The sequence below is a fragment of the Coregonus lavaretus genome (genome assembly GCF_964263955.1).
Source record: "Coregonus lavaretus genome assembly, contig: HAP1_SCAFFOLD_204, whole genome shotgun sequence".
In the NCBI taxonomy this organism is placed as follows: domain Eukaryota; kingdom Metazoa; phylum Chordata; class Actinopteri; order Salmoniformes; family Salmonidae; genus Coregonus; species Coregonus lavaretus.
The window spans coordinates 171211-197751 of record NW_028163741.1 but is presented as its reverse complement, the minus strand read 5'-3'; the positions used below and the strand labels follow the sequence as shown (position 1 = coordinate 197751).

Here is a 26541-nt window from a genome sequence, read left to right as displayed (position 1 = left end):
CAACACTGTATATATACATAATATGACATTTGAAATGTCTTTATTCTTTTGAAACTTCTGAGTGTAATGTTTACTGTTAATATTTATTTCACTTTTGTTTACTATCTACTTCACTTGCTTTGGCAATGTTAAGACACGTTTCCCATGCCAATAAAGCCCTTAAATTGAAATTGAAATTGAAATTGAATTGAGAGAGAGAGAGAGAGAGAGAGAGAGAGAGAGAGAGAGAGAGAGAGAGAGAGAGAGAGAGAGAGAGAGAGAGAGAGAGAGAGAGAGAGAGAGAGAGAGAGAGAGAGAGAGAGAGAGAGAGAGAGAGAGAGAGAGAGAGAGAGAGAGAGAGAAGAGAGACCAGAAGAATGTGGCTATCTGATGGTCTCAGTGCCAGAGAGCCAGAGAGCATGACCCAATGGAACAATGTGATGTCAACAGAGGACCTACCAGTTGACATGAATAGGAGAGCTATGGCTTGCCATCATCTGGCACGTTGCCATAAGCAAATAAGCAACAGAACCAGGATTCGTATGATGCTTCAAAGTTTGAAACGTCACAAAATCAAACATTGAACTTCTTTATCTTCTGATTATCTTCTTCTGATATCTTCTGGTTTGCAATAGTTCATAGTAGGCAGAAAACTGAAATCTCCAGTCCCTTTAGGAATGTAGTCAGTAGCACTATACAACAACAGAGAGCTCTTGGTCAGTACTGCTACAACTAAGTCAGCTCTACATCAGTACTACATAAGTACTTCCTCAGTACTGGAAAACATGCTACATACTGCTACACCTATATGAACTCCACATCAGTACTGGAAAACATGCTACATACTGCTACACCTATATGAACTCCACATCAGTACTGTAAAACATGCTACATACTGCTACACCTATATGAACTCCACATCAGTACTGTACAACATGCTACATACTGCTACACCTATATGAACTCCACATCAGTACTGTAAAACATGCTACATACTGCTACACCTATATGAACTCCACATCAGTACTGTAAAACATGCTACATACTGCTACACCTATATGAACTCCACATCAGTACTGTACAACATGCTACATACTGCTACACCTATATGAACTCCACATCAGTACTGTACAACATGCTACATACTGCTACACCGATATGAACTCCACATCAGTACTGTAAAACATGCTACATACTGCTACACCTATATGAACTCCACATCAGTACTGTAAAACATGCTACATACTGCTACACCTATATGAACTCCACATCAGTACTGTACAACATGCTACATACTCCCACAAGTAAAACAGCACTACATCAGCTCTACATAAGTACTACATCTGTACTGTAAAACATGCCACAACTACATCAGCTCTACATCAGCACTGTACAACATGCTACATACTCCTACAACTACATCAACACTACATCAGCTCTACATCAACACTACATCAGCTCTACATCAACACTACATCAGCTCTACATCAACACTACATTAGCCCTACATCAACACTACATCAGCCCTAGATCAGCACTACATCAGTACTGTATAATATGTTACATACTCCTAAAACTACGTCAGCCCTACATCAATTCTACATCAGCTCTACATTAACACTACATGAATACTACATCATCACCATACAACATGCTACATACAGCAACACTACATCAACACTACCTCAGTACTGTATAATATGTTACATACTCCTAAAACTACATCAGCCCTATCAGCTCTACATCAGCCCTATCAGCCCTATCAGCTCTACATCAGCCCTATCAGCTCTACATCAGCCCTATCAGCTCTACATCAGCCCTATCAGCTCTACATCAGCCCTATCAGCTCTACATCAGCACTACATCAGCTGTATATCAGTACTGTAAAATATGCTACATACTGCTACGCCTACATAAGCGCTACATCATTACTACATTAACACTATATCAACACTACATCAGCTCTACATCAGCTCTACATCAACACTACATCAGCTCTACATCAGCTCTTTATCAACACTATTTCAGCTCTACATCAACACTACATCAGCTCTACATCAGCTCTGTATCAACACTACTTGGGATTGAACAGCGTGGAATGAACATTTCCAAATCGTTGTAGCGGTGGCTGAAATTAACAAACAACAGATGAAGATGTGGCATCCCTTGCAATCACTTCCTCTGTGTGTGCTACTTGCTTTTCTTGTGAGCCACGGCCAAGGAACCAGGCAGGGCCAGGATCTCAAATGTGGAGCATGTAGGGCCATGGTGGATGAGATGGAGTGGGCAATATCCCAGGTGGATCCTAACAAAATGATCCAGACCGGGTCCTTTAGAATCAACCCAGATGGTAGCCAGTCTATTAGAGAGGTTCCTCTCGCCCGCTCGGAGGGTAACCTCCTGGAGCTAATGGAGGAGATATGTGAGAAGATGAAGGATTACGGGGAACGCTTGGACCCCATCACCAGCAGGGAGACCTATGAGAGGGTCACGTCTCGGAACGGCAAACCCATGGACCTCTCAGAGGCTAAACTGGATTCCAGAGTCACATCCAGCCTGAAATTTGCTTGTGAGACCATCATTGAACAACATGAAGACGAGGTCATCGAATTCTTTGCCCATGAAACGGACAACGTGAAAGACAAACTCTGCAGCAAGAGAACAGACCTTTGCGACCATGCTCTGCAAATCCCTCATGATGAGCTATGATTCCATCCTGCAGTTCACGCAGCTCAGCTTTACACACAGCTACCTTCCACCACGTTAGTGTGTGGGGAGGTGGAAATGTAGAACTCAACACACTAGCTCGATCTGCGCTATCAATCACAAGTCATAGATGCAAGGTATAACTTATTGGGCGACTACTGTTAAGAAAACTCATGAAATCAACTATATTCTCACACATTTGTGCTTTTGTGCCTCAATTTATATTGTCCTTATGCAGGTGTGTATGATGTGGGTAGAGCACTCTTGTAATGTGTATATTACTACAATGAATTCAAATCAAATGTATTGGTCGCATACACAGTCCTCTGTAGCTCAGCTGGTAGAGCACGGCACTTGTAACGCCAAGGTATTGGGTTCGATCCCCGGGACCACCCATACACAAAAATAAATATGTATGCACGCATGACTGTAAGTCGCTTTGGATAAAAGCGTCTGCTAAATGGCATATTATTATTATTATTATTACTTCAGCTCTACATCAAAACTACATCAGCACTACATCAACACTACATCAGCTCTATATCAACACTACTTCAGTTCTACATCAACACTACATCAGCTCTACATCAACACTACATCAGCTCTACATCAACACTACATCAGCTCTACATCAGCTCTTTATCAACACTATTTCAGCTCTACATCAACACTACATCAGCTCTACATCAGCTCTACATCAAAACTACATCAGCAATACATCAACACTACATCAGCTCTACATCAACACTACATCAGCTCTACATCAACACTACATCAGCTCTACATCAGCTCTACATCAGCTCTATATCAACACTACATCAGCTCTATATCAGCACTACATCAGCTCAATATCAGCACTACATCAGCTCTACATCAACACTACATCAGCTCTATATCAACACTACATCAGCTCTATATAAACACTACATCAGCTCTACATCAACACTACATCAGCTCTATACCAGCACTACATCAGCTCTACATCAACACTACATCAGCTCTATATCAACACTACATCAGCTCTACATCAACACTACATCAGCACTACATCAACACTACATCAGCACTACATCAACACTACATCAACACTACATCAGCTCTATATCAACACTACATCAGCTCTATATCAGCACTACATCAGCTCTATATCAGCACTACATCAGCTCTACATCAGCAATACATCATCACTACATCAACACTACATCAGCACTACATCAACACTACATCAGCACTACATCAACACTACATCAACACTACATCAGCTCTATATCAGCACTACATCAGCTCTATATCAGCACTACATCAGCTCTACATCAACACTACATCAGCTCTACATCAACACTACATCAGCACTACATCAACACTACATCAACACTACATCAGCTCTATATCAACACTACATCAGCTCTATATCAGCACTACATCAGCTCTACATCAGCAATACATCATCACTACATAAGTACCACATCAAAACTACATCAACAAATACATTAGAGTGTCTAGTTTGAGAAACAGACGCCTCACAGGTCCTCAACTGGCAGCTTCATTAAATAGTACCTGCAAAACACCAGTCTCAACGTCAACAGTGAAGAGGCGACTCCGGGATGCTGACCTTCTAGGCAGAGTTGCAAAGAAAAAGCCATATCTCAGACTTAAGATGGGCAGTCTGATATATGGCTTTTTCTTTGCAACTCTGCCTAGAAGGTCAGCATCCCAGAGTCAGTCGCCTCTTTATTGTTGACTTTGAAACTGGTGTTTTGCGGGTACTATTTAATGAAGCTGCCAGTTGAGGACCTGTGAGGTGTCTGTTTCTCAAACTAGACACTGGAATGTATTTGTCCTCTTGCTCAGTTGTGCACCGGGGCCTCCCACTCCTCTTTCTATTCTGGTTAGAGCCAGTTTGCGCTGTTCTGTGAAGGGAGTAGTACACAGCGTTGTACGAGAACTTCAGTTTCTTGGCAATTTCTCGTATGGAAAAGCCTTCATTTCTCAGAACAAGAATAGACTGACGAGTTTCAGAAGAAAGTTATTTGTTTCTGGCCATTTTGATCCTGTAATCGAACCCACAATTGCTGATGCTCCAGATACTCAACTAGTCTCAAGAAGGCCAGTTTTATTGCTTCTTTAATCAGCACAACAGTTTTCAGCTGTGCTAACATAATTGCAAAATGGTTTTCTAATGATCAATTAGACTTTTAAATTGATAAACTTGGATTAGCAAACACAATGTTTCATTGGAACATAGGACTGATGGATGCTGATAATGGGCCTCTGTATGCCTATGTAGATATTTCATTAAAGACCAGCAGTTTCCAGATACAATAGCCATTTACAACATTAACAATGTCTACACTGTATTTCTGATCAATTTGATGTTATTTTAATGGACAAAACATTTGCTTTTCTTTCGAAAACAAGGAGATGTCTAAGTGACCCCAAACTTTTGAACGGTAGTGTATATACACTCCCAGTCAAAAGTTTGGACACACCTACTCATTCAAGTTTTTTTTTTTTTTTAAACTATTTTCTACAGTGTAGAATAATAGTGAAGACATCAAAACTATGAAATAACACATATGGAATCATGTAGTAACCAAAGAAGTGTTAAACAAATCCAAATATATTTTGTATTTGAGATTCTTCAAATAGCCACCCTTTGCCTTGATGACAGCTTTGCACACTCTTGGCATTCTCTCAACCAGCTTCATGAGGAATGCTTTTCCAACAGTCTTGAAGGAGTTCCCACATATGCTGAGCACTTGTTGGCTGATTTTCCTTCACTCTGTGGTCCAACTCATCCCAAACCATCTCAATTGGGTTGAGGTCGGGTGATTGTGGAGGCCAGGTCATCTGATGCAACACTCAATCACTCTCCTTATTGGTCAAATAGCCCTTACACAGCCTGGAGGTGTGCTTTGGGTCAGTGTCCTGTTGAAAAACAAATGATAGTCCCACTAGGCCCAAACCAGATGGGATGGCGTATCGCTGCAGAAAGCTGTGGTAGCCATGCTGGTTGTGTGCCTTGAATTCTAAATACATCACAGACAGTGTCCCCAGCAAAGCACCCCAACACCATCACACCTCCTCCTCCTCCATGCTTCACGGTGGGAACCACACATGCTGAGATCATCCATTCACCTACTCTGCGTCTCACAAAGACACTGCGGTTGGACCAAAAATCTCAAATTTGGACTCATCAGACCTAAGGACAGATTTCCACCGGTCTAATGTCCATTGCTTGTGTTTCTTGGACCAAGCAAGTCTCTTCTTATTATTGGTGTCCTTTGGTAGTGGTTTCTTTGCAGCAATTCGACCATGGAGGCCTGATTCACGCAGTCTCCTCTGAACAGTTGATGTTGAGATGTGTCTGTTACTTGAACTCTGTGAAGCATTTATTTGGGCTGCAATCTGAGGTGCAGTTAACTCTAATGAACCTATCATCTGCAGCAGAGGTAACTCTGGGTCTTCCTTTCCTGTGGTGGTCCTCATGAGAGCCAGTTTCATCATAGCGCTTGATGGTTTTTGCGACTGCACTTGAAGAAACTTTCAAAGTTCTTGAAATTGTCCGGATTGACTGACCTTCATGTCGTAAAGTTTTGATGGTCTGTTGTTTCTCTTTGCTTATTTGAGCTGTTCTTGCCATTATATGGACTTGGTTTTTTACCAAATAGGGCTATCTTCTGTATACCACCCCTACTTTGTCACAACACAACTGATTGGCTCAAACGCATTAAGAAGGAAAGAAATTCCACAAATTAACTTTTAAGAAGGCACACCTGTTAATTGAAATGCATTCCAGGTGACTACCTCATGAAGCTGGTTGAGAGAATACCAAGAGTGTGCAAAGCTGTCATCAAGGCAAAGGGTGGTACTTTGAAGAATTTCAAATATAAAATATATTTTGATTTGTTTAACACTTTCTGGGTTACTACATGATTCCATATGTGTTATATCATCATTTTGATGTCTTCACTATTATTCTACAATGTAGAAAATAGTTTAAAAAAATTGAAAAACCCTTGAATGAGTAGATGTGTCCAAACTTTTGACTGGTACTGTACATTAGCACTGCATCAGATCTACATCAACACTGCATCAGCTCTACATCAACACTACATCAGCTCTACATCAACACTACATCAGCTCTACATCAACACTACATCAGCTCTACATCAACACTACATCAGCTCTACATCAACACTACATCAGCTGTACATCAACACTACATCAGCTCTACATCAACACTACATCAGCTCTACATCAGCTGTACATCAACACTTCATCAGCTCTACATCAACACTACATCAGCTCTACATCAACACTACATCAGCTCTACATCAACACTACATCAGCTCTACATCAACACTACATCAGCTCTACATCAACACTACATCAACACTACATCAGCTCTACATCAACACTACATCAGCTGTACATCAACACTACATCAGCTCTACATCAACACTACATCAGCTCTACATCAACACTACATCAGCTCTACATCAGCACTACATCAACACTACATCAACACTACATCAGCTGTACATCAACACTACATCAGCTGTACATCAACACTACATCAACACTACATCAACACTACATCAACACTACATCAGCTCTACATCAACACTACATCAACACTGCATCAGCTCTACATCAGCACTACATCAACACTACATCAGCTCTACATCAACACTACATCAGCTCTACATCAACACTGCATCAGCACTACATCAACACTACATCAGCTGTACATCAACACTACATCAGCTCTACATCAACACTACATCAACACTACATCAGCTCTACATCAACACTACATCAACACTACATCAGCTCTACATCAACACTACATCAGCTATACATCAACACTACATCAGCTCTACATCAACACTACATCAACACTGCATCAGCTCTACATCAGCACCCTAACCATTCTGGACCCTTCATTAGTTAGACCCTTCATTAGTTGAAGGATCTCTTTCATCTTTACAACTTGTTGTGTGTTTCCAAGTCTTATGGAGAGATTAAAGGCAGCCTAAAATGGCCACTGCTACAACATAAACACTAATGCAATTATTATTCGTACATCACAGAGACATGCAGCGTCTGATGCCAGAGCTATTTTCAGCATCAATTTTCTACTTTTTATGTTCAATGTTCTAATATTCTATTTGCTTTGTTATTCATACGGACCGCAAGGTAAATTAGATAAACCTTATTTTGTTTTTACTTCTATATATATTGACATTTGACTCACAGCATCTAGTGGTATGTTGTTATATTGCAATATGAAGAAGAAGTCTGGGTTATTTTAGTTAAAGATAATAATAATAAGAGGTAGCAGCACCATGTCCAAGTCCATCCCCACTCAGACCCCAGTCCACTTACCATAACCCCAGTCTAGTGGGTCTCTGTTACCATAACCCCAGTCCAGTGGGTCTCTGTTACCATAACCCCAGTCCAGTGGGTCTCTGTTACCATAACCCCTGTCTAGTGGGTCTCTGTTACCATAACCCCAGTCCAGTGGGTCTCTGTTACCATAACCCCAGTCTAGTGGGTCTCTGTTACCATAACCCCAGTCTAGTGGGTCTCTGTTACCATAACCCCAGTCTAGTGGGTCTCTGTTACCATAACCCCAGTCTAGTGGGTCTCTGTTACCATAACCCCTGTCCAGTGGGTCTCTGTTACCATAACCCCAGTCTAGTGGGTCTCTGTTACCATAACCCCAGTCTAGTGGGTCTCTGTTACCATAACCCCTGTCTAGTGGGTCTCTGTTACCATAACCCCAGTCTAGTGGGTCTCTGTTACCATAACCCCAGTCTAGTGGGTCTCTGTTACCATAACCCCAGTCTAGTGGGTCTCTGTTACCATAACCCCAGTCCAGTGGGTCTCTGTTACCATAACCCCAGTCTAGTGGGTCTCTGTTACCATAACCCCAGTCTAGTGGGTCTCTGTTACCATAACCCCAGTCTAGTGGGTCTCTGTTACCATAACCCCAGTCTAGTGGGTCTCTGTTACCATAACCCCAGTCTAGTGGGTCTCTGTTACCATAACCCCAGTCTAGTGGGTCTCTGTTACCATAACCCCAGTCTAGTGGGTCTCTGTTACCATAACCCCAGTCCAGTGGGTCTCTGTTACCATAACCCCAGTCCAGTGGGTCTCTGTTACCATAACCCCAGTCTAGTGGGTCTCTGTTACCATAACCCCAGTCTAGTGGGTCTCTGTTACCATAACCCCAGTCCAGTGGGTATCTGTTACCATAACCCCAGTCTAGTGGGTCTCTGTTACCATAACCCCAGTCTAGTGGGTCTCTGTTACCATAACCCCAGTCTAGTGGGTCTCTGTTACCATAACCCCAGTCTAGTGGGTCTCTGTTACCATAACCCCAGTCTAGTGGGTCTCTGTTACCATAACCCCAGTCTAGTGGGTCTCTGTTACCATAACCCCAGTCTAGTGGGTCTCTGTTACCATAACCCCAGTCTAGTGGGTCTCTGTTACCATAACCCCAGTCTAGTGGGTCTCTGTTACCATAACCCCAGTCTAGTGGGTCTCTGTTACCATAACCCCTGTCTAGTGGGTCTCTGTTACCATAACCCCTGTCTAGTGGGTCTCTGTTACCATAACCCCAGTCTAGTGGGTCTCTGTTACCATAACCCCTGTCTAGTGGGTCTCTGTTACCATAACCCCAGTCTAGTGGGTCTCTGTTACCATAACCCCTGTCCAGTGGGTCTCTGTTACCATAACCCCAGTCTAGTGGGTCTCTGTTACCATAACCCCAGTCTAGTGGGTCTCTGTTACCATAACCCCAGTCTAGTGGGTCTCTGTTACCATAACCCCTGTCCAGTGGGTCTCTGTTACCATAACCCCAGTCCAGTGGGTCTCTGTTACCATAACCCCAGTCCAGTGGGTCTCTGTTACCATAACCCCAGTCTAGTGGGTCTCTGTTACCATAACCCCTGTCCAGTGGGTCTCTGTTACCATAACCCCTGTCCAGTGTGTTACTTTTGCTTGAACATTATATATATTATTCAAGTTTCTAGCCAAGCATGCCCCCATCCACATTGACAGCGCTGTAGTGGAGCAGGTCGAGAGCTTCAAGTTCCTTGGTGTCCACATCACTAAGGAATTATCATGGTTCACACACATCAATACCGTTTGAAGAGGGCACGGCAACGCCTCTTCCCCCTCAGGAGGCTGAAAAGATGCAGCATCGAGAGCATCTTGACTGGCTGCATCACCGCTTGGTATGGCAACTGCTTGCCATCCAACCACAAGGCGCTACAGAGGATAGTGTGTACGGCAGTGTCAGAGGAAGGGCCAAAATATGGTAAAAGACTCCAGTCACCCAAGTCATAGACTGTTCTCTCTGCTACCGCATGGCAAGATGTACCAATGCACCAAGTCTGGAACCAACAGGACTCTGAACAGCGTCTACTCCCAAGCCATAAGACTGCTAAATAGTTAGTCCAGGTAGCTATTGGTTAACTATGTAACTACTGTGCCGTTGGAAAGTATTCAGACCCCTTGACTTTTTTTCACATTTTGTTACGTTACAGCCTTATTCTAAAATTGATTAAATAAAAAACAAACAATCTACACACAATACCCCATAATGACAAAGCGAAAACAGGTTTTTAGAAAGGTTTGCAAACATTTAAAATGTTTTTATAATGACACCTTATTTACATAAGTACTCAGACCCTTTGCTATGCGACTTGAAATTGAGCTCAGGTGCATCCTGTTTCCATTGATCATCCTTGAGATGTTTCTACAACTTGATTGGAGTCCACCTGTGGTAAATTCAATTGATCGGACATGATTTGGAAAGTCACACACGTCTAAATAAGGTCCCACACTTGACAGTGCATGTCAAAGCAAAAACCAAGTCATGAGGTCGAAGGAATTGTCCGTAGAGCTCAGAGACAGGATTGTGTCAAGGCACAGATCTGGAGAAGGGTACCAAAATATTTCTGCTGCATTGAAGGTCCCCAAGAACACAGTGGCCTCCATCATTCTTAAATGGAAGAAGTTTGGAACCACTAAGATTCTTCCTAGAGCTGGCTGCCCGGCCAAAATGAGCAATCGGGGGAGAAGGGCCTTGGTCAGGAAGGTGACCAAGAACCCGATGGTCACTCTGACAGAGCTCTAGAGTTCCTCTGTGGAGATGGGAGAAACTTCCAGAAGGACAACCATCTCTGCAGCACTCCACCAATCAGGCCTTTATAGTAGAGTGGCCAGACGGAAGCCACTCCTCAGTAAAAGGCACATGACAGCCCGCTTGGAGTTTTCCAAAAGGCACCAAAAGACTCTCAGACCATGAGAAACAATATTCTCTGGTCTGATGAAACCAAGATTGAACTCTTTGGCCTGAATGACAAGCGTCACATCTGGAGGAAACCTGGCACCATCATTAGGGTGAAGCATGGTGGTGGCAGCATCATGCTGTGGGAATGTTTTTCAGCGGCAGGGACTGGGAGACTAGTCAGGATCGAGGGACAGATGAATGGAGCAAAGTACAGAGAGATCCTTGATGAAAACCTGCTCCAGAGCGCTCAGGACCTCAGACTGGGGCGAAAGTTCACCTTCTAACAGGACAACGACCCTAAGCACACAGCCAAGACAACGCAGGCATGGCTTCGGGACAAGTCTCTGAATGTCCTTGAGTGGCCCAGCCAGAGCCCGGACTTGAACCTGATCGAACATCTCTGGAGGGACCTGAAAATAGCTGTGCAGCAACGCTCCCCATCCAACCTGACAGAGCTTGAGAGGATCTGCAGAGAAGGATGGGAAAAACTCCCCAAATACAGGTGTGCCAAGCTTGTAGCGTCATACCTAAGACTTGATGCTGTAATCACTGCCAAAGGTGCTTCAACAAAGTACTGAGTAAAGGGTCAAAAAATAAATCATAATGAACAAAGTTTTCCGTTCTCGGTGTCGGACCCTAGTGCAGCTGTAAGCAGCGTGTCGGATGTGCTGGCTAGCTAGCTTGCTAGCTATAAACAAAACGTAGCTACTTACCAACAACACACCAGTCTCAGGTTTGACAGTTGACAGCCCAAGTAGAAGCTAGTCAGAAGTAATCCATATCCTGGCAATCTGCCCAAGATTGTTGAACAACTTTATTGAAACCCATTTTCACAAGAGTAGCTATTTCCCAAGTAAAGGCAAGTACTAACCACACATCTTGTCTGGGAAAGACTTTCCAGTTGGCGAGTTCGTTTTGTGTCACCCAGTGCCCCGGGTGGGTGGGGTTTGCTAATTTTGGTCCTCCTAAGGAGAGGTCTTCACCCTCCCGGGGCACCGGGCCATGCAAAGCGAAGTTGCCCAGTCTTTTCCCACATGTTAATAGGCAAAGGGGGCATGAACTGTAATCCAAACCAAACCCTCAAATAAGTCATGAAGCATTCACTTACTAAACTCAGTTTTGGACAAGACTGACTTTCTGACAAAAATTATCCTATTTACACTTTGTAGTTAATTTTGACACTAGAATAAATGTATCTGACTTATTTGATGCCATTTTCAAAAGGAGAAGTTGGTTTTCAATTAAACCCTGAACACTGGATCTACCCACTGCACTGGCTATCAATTTATACACTCAACACTGGGTCTGAACACGGGGCATTTTATTTTACTGTTATTTTATTTTACTTCTGCTCTTTTTTTCTCAATACTTTTTTTGTTGTTGTTTTATTTTTTTTAAAAATGCACTGTTGATTAAGGGCTGTAAGTAAGCATTTCACTGTAATGTCTGCACCTGTTGTATTCGGCGCATGTGACCAATACAATTTGATTTGATTTGATTTGAATATGGGGTTTGCCTCTACATCAACTCCAACTGGTGTGCTGACTCCAGCGCAGTGGATGTCTCGACCCATTGTCCACCCGTCTTGGAATACCTGATGGTCAAATGCCGACCCTTCTACCTCCCGAGGGAGTTTTCAGCTGTTATTGTGACTGTTGTATACATTCCACCTCAGGACAAGAACAATAACAAGCTGGCACTTAACAAACTGTACGAGGCTATAAACAAGCAAGAAAACCTACATCCAGAGGCTGATTTTCTGGTTGCTGGTGAATTGTATTCACATCATTAAGACACGTGACGCCGAACTTCCATCAACACGTCTCCAACGCCACTTGGGGTGATAAAGTCCAAGACCACTGTTATTCTACCCACAATCAAGCATACAAGTCCCTCCCTCATCCGCCATTCAGCAAATCAGATCATGACTCCGTAATCCTGCTTCCTGTTTACAAGCAGAACATCAAACAGAAAGTCCCAGTGACTCACTCAGTTGAGAAATGGTCACCAGAATCAGACATTATGCTACAGGACTGCTTTTCTAGCGCTGATTGGATGTTTTGAGACTCTGCCGATAACATTGACGAGCTAACCAACTCCGTCAGCGTGTCAGCGATGTTGTCCCCTCGGTGAGGGATCGCTGCTTCCCCAATCAAAAGCCCAGGATTAACTTAGAGGTTGGCACTAAGCTAAAGGACAGGGATACCGCACACAGAGCTATAGTAGACAATCCTGAGGCTACGGCCGAGGACAGGAACAAGTACGAGAAGTCCCGCTACGACCTCCGCAGAGTCATCAAATGAGCAAAAGGACAATATAGGAATAAGGTGGAATGATATTAGACAGGCTCCGCCGCCCGCCGCATGTGACAGGGGCTACAGTCCATTACGGATTACAGAGGAAGACCCAACCGTGATCTGCCCAATGATGCCTCTCTACTAGATGAACTCAATGCATTTTATGCATGCTTTGACAACAACAACTTCATGCTGGCTGTGAGGGCCATCACCGACTCAGAGAACTGGGTGACCTCACTCTCTGAGGCCGACGTGAAAATTGTATTTAATCAGGTCAACACCAGCAAGGCCGCGTTCACAGAGCATGCACAGAAAAGCTGGCAGGCATATTCAAGGTCATTTTCAACCTCTGCTTGTCCCAGTTTGTAATCCCCACATGTTTTAAGATGACCACCATCATTCCTGTTCCCAAGATCTCTAAGGCTTCATTCCACAATGACTACCGCCCTGTAGCACTCACTTCTGTAATCATGAAGTGTTTTCAGAGACTAGTTATGGCACACCTTAACTCCACCATCCCAGATACCCTGGACCCACTCCAATTTCCATACCGCCCCAACAGATCTACAGATGATGCCATCTCAATTGCATTCCACACTGCCCTAACCCACCTAGATAAGAGGAATACCTATGTGAGAATGCTGTTCATTGACAACAGCTCAGCATTCAACACCATTGTCCCCTCCAAGCTCGTCACCAAGCTTAGGACTCTTAGTCTGAACCCCTCCCTCTGCAACTGGATCCTGGACTTCCTGATGGGCCGACTCCGGGTGGTCAGGGTAGGCAACATCACCACCGCCATGCTGACTCTCAATACAGTGGCGCCACTGGGGTGTGTGCTTAGTCCCCTCCTGCACTCCCTGTTCACCCACGACTGCATGGCCATGCACGACTCCAACAGGATCATCAGCGTTGATGACACAATGATGGTGGGCCTGATCACCGGCGACAATGAGTCAGTTTACAGGGAGGAGGTCAGTGACCTGGCAGTGTGGTGTAGTGGCTGTAGTCACTGTAGTTTCTGGTCACTAAGATAAGATAGTGTAGTGGCTGGTCACTAAGATAATATAGTCTCCCTCAACATCAGTAAGACCAAGGAGCTGATCGTGGACTACAGGAAACGGGTCTTCATCGATGGCGCCGCAGTGGAGCAGGTCGAGAGCTTCAAGTACCTCGGTGTCCAAATCAGAAAATATTTTAAATGGTCCAAACACAAGTGCACAGTCGTGAAGAAGGTGCGACAGGAGGTTGAAAATGTTTGGCATGGGCCCTCAAATTCTCAAAAACGTATACAGCTCTACCATTGAGAGCATCTGGACTGGCAAGGCAACAGCACTGATCTCGATCACATGGCGTTACAGAGGGTGGTGCATCAGCCCAGTACATCACTGGGGCCGAGCTCCCTGCCATCCAGGACATCTATATCAGGACAGCCCAGTACGTCCCTGGGGCCGAGCTCCCCGCCATCCAGAACATCTATATCAGGCGGTGTGGTAGGAAGGCCCGGAAAATCGTTAAAGACTCCAACTACCCAAGCCATAGATTATTCTCTCTGCTTCCGCACGGCAAGCAGTACCGGTGCATCAAGTCTGACACCAACATCCTCTTGAACAGCTTCTATCCCCAAGCAATAAGACTGATAAATAGCTAACAAAATAGTTACACGGACTATCTGAGTTATTGACCTTCTATTCACACTCCAACGCTCACACAAACACTCACTCCATCATATTTCTCACTCACACATAATATGCACATACATTTATACTGACTCTACACACCCGCACACCCACTCACATACAAGCTGCTGCTACGCTGTTTTTCTTCTATCCTGTTGTCTAGTCACCTTACCCCTATACATATCTACCCCCATCACTCCAGTATCCCTGCACATTGTAAATATGGTATCGGAACCAACCCTGTGTCATGACTTGCCCTCATGGGCTGAGGATCAAAGATGCCGGCAAGGCAAAGGTTTGAACACCCCCTTTCCTGGGGGCCAGTTTTATGACCAGTCGTAGATTCCTTGCAGAAACGTTGTTTTCCGTGCCATGCAGTATTGGGAGAGGGAATTCCGTGTGGAACAAAGGAAGTCTTCCCGCCAAGGCTCCTACATCCAAAAGTGGATAATGAAACAATATTCCTACTTCAAAGAATGGGGGAAATGGTCGGTGGGGACTTAAAGAACAATATTGTCAAATTCGTTACTATGTTGTGATGTCATTAAAGACAGTGGAACAGCATAACTGTATCTCTGGGGGGGCTACACTTCCCAGTTATGAGGTTTGTATCTAATTGTTGTATAAAATGAATTATTAAGTATAATAATACTTTTGTGAAGATAACAATGTGATTTTAGATGATTGTTTTCCATATTGATTTGTTCTCAGTCAGTGGCCACGCCCAGAGGTGCAAAAACATGATGGAACGCCCCTTTTACAACAAGTGCATAAAAAGCCTTGAAAAACTAATTAACATTAGACCAGGAAAAGTGAAGCTGAAGCTACACGGCTTAAAATGGTTCAACTCTACAGACCAGCCGACATGCAGCGCGAGCTGAATATGGCAAAATGGTGAAACTCTGAAACTCTCTACGCGAGGTGAAGAAGACAATGTACTAGACCTTATCATCTCAGTCTGCAGCTGGCATGTATAGTCGTCTGGAGAACTTTCACTAAAGACACGAGTTGGGAAGAACAATCCCTCTCCGACAACCGTTGGTACATCTGAAGTATCTATTCTAACAGATCAACTCTACGAACTACAGGGTACGCTGAAGTATCCATTCTAACCACCACTACGACCAGAGACTCTACCAAGGACACAAGGGAAGGGAACTCAACTATCGAGGACAGCTACACGTAAATACATGTTGCATTTCTAATCCGAATGAGCGATGATTATGGTTCTAAGCATTTGTATTTCCGTGAGCTTAGTTTACAAAGTAACAACGATAGTTTGAATCTCTGTCTCTCCCTTCCATCCTGACCCTCCTCCTACCCAAGCATTCATGCTATTGTTAGTCCAGTCCACTAGGGACTGTTCTCATTGTATTACGTTAGTAATCAATAAACTATGTGTGTGTGTTTGTATTCTGTGTTCTTATTTAGTAACTAAATAAATAATTACTGAATCTTTTTTTGGACCCCTTTTCCATGGTGTCAGTCTAGTTGGAATCATCTTGTCCCATCGCTGCAACTCCCGTATGACACCAATGGTGTCGGAGGAAACACCCGCCACAGGAGTCGCTAGCGTCCAACTATATGATCCCTTCCAGCCAAACCCTCCCCTAATGTACGCCACCCCATGGGTCTCCCGGTCATGGCCGGCTGCGACAGAGCCTGGATTCGAACCAGGATCTCTGGTGGCACAGCTAGCACTGCGATGCAGTGCCTTAGACCACTGCGCCACTCGGGAGGCCCGTGTATTGCTGATTCATCAATAAGGTTAGGGTTCTTGCAGGTTCAAGGATTATGCAACGTTCAGAATGAGACTGATAAGAGGTAATTATTTAGTGACTGTTATCGATATATAATATATATCTTCTAAGAGTTTAATTAGGGAGATGGTAACTTGTTAAACAACTTATTCCGTGGTGCCCCAAATTCTTAATGAGTTAATTGTCACATGATGAATTTAATCTAGTGAAAATTGAACATAGCTAATTGATTTGATAAATAACAGTCACCATATTAATATAAGTCATGTCACAACACCTGTATATAGTCACCATACCCCTGTACATATCTACGTCTATCACTCCAGTATCCCTGCACATTGTAAATATGGTATTGGAACTGACCCTATGTATAGTATGCTTACCCCTATACATATTTTTTGTGTCCATATTTACATTTTAGTCATTTAGCAGACGCTTCTTTCCAGAGCGACTTACAGTTTTAGTAAGTGCATACATTTTTCATACTGGGCCCCCCGTGGGAATCGAACCCACAACCCTGGCGTTGCAAGCGCCATGCTCTACCAACTGAGCTACAGGAGGCTGTCACCATATCTACCTCCATCACTCCAGTATCCATGAACATTGTTAATATGGTTAATATGGTATTGGAACTGACCCTGTATATAGTATATAGTATACTTACTTATTGTGTTCTTCATATTTCCTGTGTGTTTTTTTCTACTTTTACATTGTTATTGATTATTGTATTGTTGGGTTTTGAGTTTGCAAGAAAGGCATTTCACTGTACTTGTGCATGTGACATTAAAACAAACAGAAAAACACTACAGTAGCTATCTATTTAAACACTCAACGCTGGTTTTCACTGCAACATTAGCTATCCATCAACACTGGGGCTGCATCTGAAAGCATGTCCTCCCATTCCAGGGAGAGGAGAGAAGTGGTGGCCTTTAGAGCCGGAACTGATGGCTGGATGAACCATGAGTCTCCAGGGGACCCATAACTGATAGCCATGGCTGGGGTGTGTGTGTCTGTGTCTGTGTGTGTGTAGTGTGAATTGGCCCTCCAACTGTGAAACCCAACCAGGCAGCTTCCGCTGGGTCATTCAGCGGATATGTCACCTGTTCCTGGAGATGCCAAAACTCTCTCTACTCTCTCAGATCTCTCAACTCCTAGACACGAGCTACTACACTATATTATCTTAGTGACCAGCCACTACACTATATTATCTTAGTGACCAGCCACTACACTATATTATCTTAGTGACCAGCCACTACACTATATTATCTTAGTGACCAGAAACTACAGTGACTACAGCCACTACACTATATTATCTTAGTGACCAGCCACTACACTATATTATCTTAGTGACCAGCCACTACACTATATTATCTTAGTGACCAGCCACTACACTATATTATCTTAGTGACCAGAAACTACAGTGACTACAGCCACTACACTATATTATCTTATTGACCAGACACTACACTATATTATCTTAGTGACCAGCCACTACACTATATTATCTTAGTGACCAGCCACTACACTATATTATCTTATCTTAGTGACCAGCCACTACACTATATTATCTTAGTGACCAGCCACTACACTATATTATCTTAGTGACCAGCCACTACACTATATTATCCTATCTTAGTGACCAGCCACTACAGTGACTACAGCCACTACACTATATTATCTTAGTGACCGGCCACTACACTATCTTATCTTATCTTAGTGACCAGCCACTACACTATATTATCTTATCTTAGTGACCAGCCACTACAGTAACTACAGCCACTACACTATATTATCTTAGTGACCAGCCACTACACTATATTATCTTAGTGACCAGCCACTACAGTGACTACAGCCACTACACTATATTATCTTAGTGACCAGCCACTACATTGACTACAGCAACTACACTATCTTATATTAGTGACCAGCCACTACATTGACTAAAGCCACTACACTATCTTATCTTATCTTAGTGACCAGCCACTACAGTGACTACAGCCACTACACTATATTATCTTAGTGACCAGCCACTACATTGACTAAAGCCACTACACTATCTTATCTTAGTGACCAGCAACTACAACAACTACACTATCTTATCTTAGTGACCAGCCACTAAAGTGACGATAGCCACTACACTATATTATCTTATCTTAGTGACCAGCAACTACACTATCTTTATCTTATCTTTGTGACCAGCCACTACAGTGACTACAGCCACTACACTATATTATCTTAGTGACCAGCCACTACACTATATTATCTTAGTGACCAGCCACTACACTGTATTAACTTAGTGACCAGCCACTACACTATCTTATCCTATCTTAGTGACCAGCCACTACAGCGTCTACAGCCACTACACTATCTTATCTTAGTGACCAGCCACTACAGTAACTACAGCCACTACACTATATTATCTTAGTGACCAGCCACTACACTATCTTATCTTAGTGATCAGCCACTACATTGACTACAGCCACTACACTATCTTTTCTTAGTGACCAGCCACTACACTATATTATCAGAGTGACCAGCCACTACACTATATTATCTTAGTGACCAGCCACTACAGTGACTACAGCCACTACACTATCTTATCTTATCTTAGTGACCAGCAACTACACTATATTATCTTAGTGACCAGCCACTACACTATATTATCTTAGTGACCAGCCACTACACTATATTATATTAGTGACCAGTCACTACATTGACTACAGCAACTAAACTATCTTATCTTAGTGACCAGCCACTACATTGACTACAGCCACTACACCATCTTATCTTAGTGACCAGCCACTACACTATATTATCTTAGTGACCAGCCACTACACTATATTATCTTAGTGACCAGCCACTACACTATATTATCTTAGTGACCAGCCACTACACTATATTATCTTAGTGACCAGCCACTACAGTGACTACAGCCACTACACTATCTTATCTTATCTTAGTGACCAGCAACTACACTATATTATCTTAGTGACCAGCCACTACACTATATTATCTTAGTGACCAGCCACTACACTATATTATCTTAGTGACCAGCCACTACACTATATTATCTTAGTGACCAGAAACTACAGTGACTACAGCCACTACACTATATTATCTTAGTGACCAGACACTACACTATATTATCTTAGTGACCAGCCACTACACTATATTATCTTAATGACCAGCCACTACACTATATTATCTTAGTGACCAGCCACTACACTATATTATCTTATCTTAGTGACCAGCCACTACACTATATTATCTTAGTGACCAGCCACTACAGAGACTACAGCCACTACACTATATTATCTTAGTGACCAGCCACTACACTATCTTATCTTAGTGACCAGCCACTACAGTGACTACAGCCACTACACTATATTATCTTAGTGACCAGCCACTACACTATATTATCTTAGTGACCAGCCACTCCACTATATTATCTTAGTGACCAGCCACTACACTATATTATCTTAGTGACCAGCCACTACAGTGACTACAGCAACTACACTATATTATCTTAGTGACCAGCCCCTACACTATCTTATCTTAGTGACCAGCCACTACAGTATCTTATCTTAGTGACCAGCCACTACATTGACTACAGCCACTACACTATATTATCTTAGTGACCAGCCACTACAGAGACTACAGCCACTACACTATCGTATATTATCTTAGTGACCAGCCACTACACTATCTTATCTTAGTGACCAGCCACTACAGTATCTTATCTTAGTGACCAGCCACTACATTGACTACAGCCACTACACTATATTATCTTAGTGACCAGCCACTACAGAGACTACAGCCACTACACTATCGTATATTATCTTAGTGACCAGCCACTACACTATCTTATCTTAGTGACCAGCCACTACAGTATCTTATCTTAGTGACCAGCCACTACATTGACTACAGCCACTACACTATATTATCTTATTTTAGTGAACAGAAACTACCGTGACTACAGCAACTACACTATCATATCTTATCTTAGTGACCAGCCACTACAGTGACTACAGCCAATATTTTATCAACTCTTGTTTTAGTGACCAGCCACTACACTATATTATCTTAGTGACCAGCCACTACAGTATCTTATCTTAGTGACCAGCCACTACAATGACTACAGCCACTACACTATATTATCTTAGTGACCAGCCACTACAGTGACTACAGCCACTACACTATATTATCTTATCTTAGTGACCAGCCACTACACTATATTATCTTAGTGACCAGCCACTACAGTGACTACAGCCACTACACTATATTATCTTATCTTAGTGACCAGCCACTACATTGACTACAGCCACTACACTATATTATCTTAGTGACCAGCCACTACATTGACTACAGCCACTACACTATATTATCTTAGTGACCAGCCACTACATTGACTACAGCCACTACACTATATTATCTTAGTGACCAGCCACCACAGTATCTTATCTTAGTGACCAGCCACTACATTGACTACAGCCACTACACTATATTATCTTAGTGACCAGCCACTACAGTGACTACAGCCACTACACTATATTATCTTATTTTAGTGAACAGAAACTACAGTGACTACAGCAACTACACTATCATATCTTATCTTAGTGACCAGCCACTACAGTGACTACAGCCAATATTTTATCAACTCTTGTTTTAGTGACCAGCCACTACACTATATTATCTTAGTGACCAGCCACTACACTATATTATCTTAGTGACCAGCCACTACACTATATTATCTTAGTGACCAGCCACTACACTATATTATCTTAGTGACCAGTCACTACATTGACTACAGCAACTACACTATCTTATCTTAGTGACCAGCCACTACAGTGACTACAGCCACTACACCATCTTATCTTAGTGACCAGCCACTACAGTGACTACAGCCACTACACTATATTATCTTAGTGACCAGCCACTACACTATATTATCTTAGTGACCAGCCACTACACTATCTTATCTTAGTGACCAGCCACTACAGTGACTACAGCCACTATACTATCTTATCTTAGTTACCAGCCACTACAGTGACTACAATCACTACACTATTTTATCTTAGTGACCAGCCACTACAGTAACTACAATCACTAAACTATTTTATCTTAGTGACCAGCCACTATAGTGACTACAGCCAATACACTATCTTATCTTAGTGGCCAGCCTCTACATTGACTAGTCACTACACTATCTTATCTTATCTTAGTGACCATCCACTACAACAACTACACTATCTTATCTTAGTGACCAGCCACTACAGTGACTACAGCCACTACACTATCTTATCTTAGTGACCAGCCACTACACTATCTTATCTTATCTTAGTGACCAGTCACTACACTATATTATCTTAGTGACCAGCCACTACAGTGACCACAGCCACTACACTATATTATCTTAGTGACCAGCCACTACACTATATTATCTTAGTGACCAGCCACTACACTATATTATCTTAGTGACCAGCCACTACACTATCTTATCTTAGTGACCAGCCACTACAGTGACTACAGCCAATACACTATCGTATCTTATCTTAGTGACCAGCTACTACACTATCTTATCTTATCTTAGTGACCAGCCACTACAGTGACTACAGCCAGTACACTATCTTATCTTAGTGACCAGCCACTACAGTGACTACAGCAAGTACAATATCTTATCTTAGTGACCAGCTACTACACTATCTTATCTTATCTTAGTGACCAGCCACTACAGTGACTACAGCCAGTACACTATCTTCTCTTAGTGACCAGCCACTACAGTGACCACAGCAAGTACACTATCTTATCTTAGTGACCTGCCACTACAGTGACTACAGCCATTACACTATCGTGTCTTATCTTAGTCACCAGCCATTACAGTGACTACAGCATCTACACTATATTATCTTAGTGACCAGCCACTACACTATCTTATCTTAGTTACCAGCCACTACAGTGACTACAATCACTACACTATTTTATCTTAGTGACCAGCCACTATAGTGACTACAGCCAATACACTATCTTATCTTAGTGGCCAGCCTCTACATTGACTAGTCACTACACTATCTTATCTTATCTTAGTGACCATCCACTACAACAACTACACTATCTTATCTTAGTGACCAGCCACTACAGTGACTACAGCCACTACACTATCTTATCTTAGTGACCAGCCACTACACTATCTTATCTTATCTTAGTGACCAGCCACTACACTATATTATCTTAGTGACCAGCCACTACAGTGACCACAGCCACTACACTATATTATCTTAGTGACCAGCCACTACACTATATTATCTTAGTGACCAGCCACTACACTATATTATCTTAGTGACCAGCCACTACTTTATCTTATCTTAGTGACCAGCCACTACAGTGACTACAGCCAATACACTATCGTATCTTATCTTAGTGACCAGCTACTACACTATCTTATCTTATCTTAGTGACCAGCCACTACAGTGACTACAGCCAGTACACTATCTTATCTTAGTGACCAGCCACTACAGTGACTACAGCAAGTACAATATCTTATCTTAGTGACCAGCTACTACACTATCTTATCTTATCTTAGTGACCAGCCACTACAGTGACTACAGCCAGTACACTATCTTCTCTTAGTGACCAGCCACTACAGTGACCACAGCAAGTACACTATCTTATCTTAGTGACCTGCCACTACAGTGACTACAGCCATTACACTATCGTGTCTTATCTTAGTCACCAGCCATTACAGTGACTACAGCATCTACACTATATTATCTTAGTGACCAGCCACTACACTATATTATCTTAGTGACCAGCCACTACACTATATTATCTTAGTGACCAGCCACAACAGTGACTACAGCAACTAAACTATCTTATCTTAGTGACCAGCTACTACACTATCTTATCTTATCTTAGTGACCAGCCACTACAGTGACTACAGCCAGTACACTATCTTATCTTATCCTCCCACCCTCAGCTCCCGCTCAGCCCAGTCGAAGCTCTTCTTTGTCCTGGCACCCAAACGGTGGAACCATGAAGCTGCGACAGCTGAAGCTAGGACCCCCATCCCCCCCATTAACTCTAACCTTGCTGATAGCTACTTTATTGAGGAAAAATGTACTTACTATGACTGTGATATATAGTTGTCCCACCTAGCTGTTTTAAGATGAATGCATTAACTGTAAGTCTGCTAAATAATTAAATGTTAATGTAAATGTAAGGTTAAAGGAATACTTTTGGCAATGAGGCCCTTTATCTACTTCCCCAGAGTCAGATGAACTCGTGGACACCATTGTTATGTCTCTCTCGGGGCTCGCTAGTGGGGCAGTGGTCTAAGGCACTGCATCTCAGTGCTTGAGGAGTCACTACAGACCCCCTGGTTCGATTCCAGGCTGTATCACAACCGGCCGTGATTGGGAGTCCCATACGGTGGCGCACAATTGGCCCAGCGTCGGCCGGGTTTGGCCGGGGTAGGCCGTCATTGTAAATAAGAAAAGGTAGTGGTAGTTTTGCGAGCCAATGCTAACTAGCATTAGCGCAATGACTGGAAGTCTATGGGTATCTGCTTCTAACTCTGGGGAAGTAGATAAAGGGCCTCATTGCCAACATCACCAAGTATCCCTTTAAGGTGCAGACTGTCAGCTTTAAGTTGAGGGTATTTTCATCCATATCGGGGAACCGTTTAGAAATTACATCACTTTTTGTACATAGTCTCCCACCCCCCAACACATATATATTGACTTATAAGTTGACTTATATATTGACTTATAAGTTGACTTATATGTGTATTAAAAGTTTAGTATTTGGTCCCATATGCCTAGCACCAATGATTACATCAGGCTTGTGACTCTACAAAGTTGTTGGATGCATTTGCTGTTTATTTTGGTTGTGTTTCAGATTATTTTGTGCCAAATAGAAATGAATGGTAAATAATGTATTGTGTCATATTGGAGTCACTTTTATTGTAAATAAGAATAGAATATGTTTCTAAACACTTCTACATTAATGTGGATGCTACCATGATTATGGGTAGTCCTGAATTACGCACAGATATCATACCCCCCCCACCAAAAATGCTAACCTCCCCTGTTATTGTAATGGTGAGAGGTTAGCATGTCTTGGGGGTATGATATAAAATGCTAACCTCCCCTGTTATTGTAATGGTGAGAGGTTAGCATGTCTTGGGGGTATGATATAAAATGCTAACCTCCCCTGTTATTGTAATGGTGAGAGGTTAGCATGTCTTGAGGGTATGATATAAAATGCTAAACTCCCCTGTTATTGTAATGGTGAGAGGTTAGCACGTCTTGGGGTATGATATAAAATGCTAACCTCCCCTGTTATTGTAATGGTGAGAGGTTAGCACGTCTTGGGGTATGATATTTCTTTCTGAGTTTATAGTGTGGAGAAGAAACCCGAAGCTCTTTCAGGATCTAGACATAGTTACACTATCTGATAAGCATATTGCCCTGTACTTTGTAAAGATTTATATGTTGTTACACAGTTATAAAATTCATCCTCCTTGGCTGTCATAACATCACACTTCATCAACTTCGCCCAGATATTCATAGGATACTGTTACCATAAATACAAGGTAGCTTTGGTAAGGCAGCTATGATAAGGTAGCTATGGTAAGCTAGCTGTGATATCAACCTGTCAGAGGAAGGAGACTGGGGTTTACTTTGAGGCACAATAACAGAAGGACTGAGAAAATGTATCAAGATAAAGCACTGCATTAAGATACAATGTGTTGTAGAAGTAAATATTGGTCACAGAGTTCTTCTGCCAACGACTATTATTAATTTAATCAGATTCAACATCTGACAGAGCTGATATAACTAAGTCCCCAATAAAGTCCATCTCCTCCACTATTCACAGCATTCAGCCCCAGCCTGTCTGTCTGTCTGTCTGTCTGTCTGTCTGTCTGTCTGTCTGTCTGTCTGTCTGTCTGTCTGTCTGTCTGTCTGTCTGCCTGCCTGCCTGCCTGCCTGCCTGCCTGTCTGCCTGCCTGCCTGCCTGCCTGCCTGCCTGTCTGTCTGTCTGCCTGCCTGCCTGCCTGCCTGCCTGCCTGCCTGCCTGCCTGCCTGCCTGTCTGTCTGTCTGTCTGTCTGTCTGTCTGTCTGTCTGTCTGTCTTCCTGTCCACCCTGAGATATCCCTGATAACAACCAGACAGTACTGATTAGTTCCAGATACTGAGGCATACCGCATTACAGCGGTACAGGGCCAATTTATAGGTACAAACCTCTCTGCAGTCCGACGCTCGCCCCAATCTGTGAAAGGAGCAGGATCTGTAGCAGTGGAATGTGTTCAATTAGCTTCATTCTGATTCAGAGTTCTGATCAGTCTGGACCGGAACAAATATTTACAGTCCCATTTGTGGTTTAGAAGAAGTCCTTAATGTGTCTGTCTGTTGTTCGGGTGGTAGTTTCCCCTGACTGTCTTCGTCTCTGTCCCTGCCATGCTAGCTGACGGCGTTAGAGGGGTCTGGTCTGTTATTTACTCTGTGAGGAGATGGACAGAAGCAGCTGCTGGGAACACACTCCCACTCTATGGTCTCTAAGGGCACCCTTTTCCGTATATGGTCAATATAAGTGCACTATAAAGGGAATAGGGTGTCATTTGGGACTCAACATAAGAATTAAGAGATTAAGAGATGAAGATTAACTTTATTGGTCAATTGCACACAAGGTCCAACCGAAATTTGACTTCTGCTTCTAACCCAACTCCTCTGAAAGACATGAGTGGCGCAGTAGTCTAAGGCACTGCATCGCAGTGCTAACTGTGCCACTAGATCCCGGTCGCAGCCGGCCGCGAC

General features: G+C 42.9%; 2 protein-coding genes across 2 annotated transcripts in view; one reads left to right on the top strand and one right to left on the bottom strand.

Annotated features, from left to right (window-relative positions):
- Positions 1-26047, bottom strand: part of musk (muscle, skeletal, receptor tyrosine kinase) — a gene marked incomplete at both ends in the record, with an annotated part of 79010 nt that extends 52963 nt beyond the window's left edge. The window contains one exon of the mRNA XM_084192721.1: positions 25969-26047. Within this exon, the coding sequence (XP_084048847.1) occupies positions 25969-26047 (79 nt within the window). The remainder of the gene's footprint in view (positions 1-25968) is intronic.
- LOC311117815 (protein canopy homolog 2-like) lies at positions 2071-2859 on the top strand. The gene has a single exon (XM_084192723.1). It carries the CDS (start codon positions 2128-2130, stop codon positions 2686-2688), a length of 561 nt encoding a protein of 186 aa, XP_084048849.1. The 5' UTR covers positions 2071-2127; the 3' UTR covers positions 2689-2859.
- Positions 26048-26541: the final 494 nt, after the last annotated feature.

Bases quoted from the DNA above. Each gene is read 5' to 3' on its own strand.
- LOC311117815 (XM_084192723.1), top strand. From the start codon at position 2,128: ATGAAGATGTGGCATCCCTTGCAATCACTTCCTCTGTGTGTGCTACTT.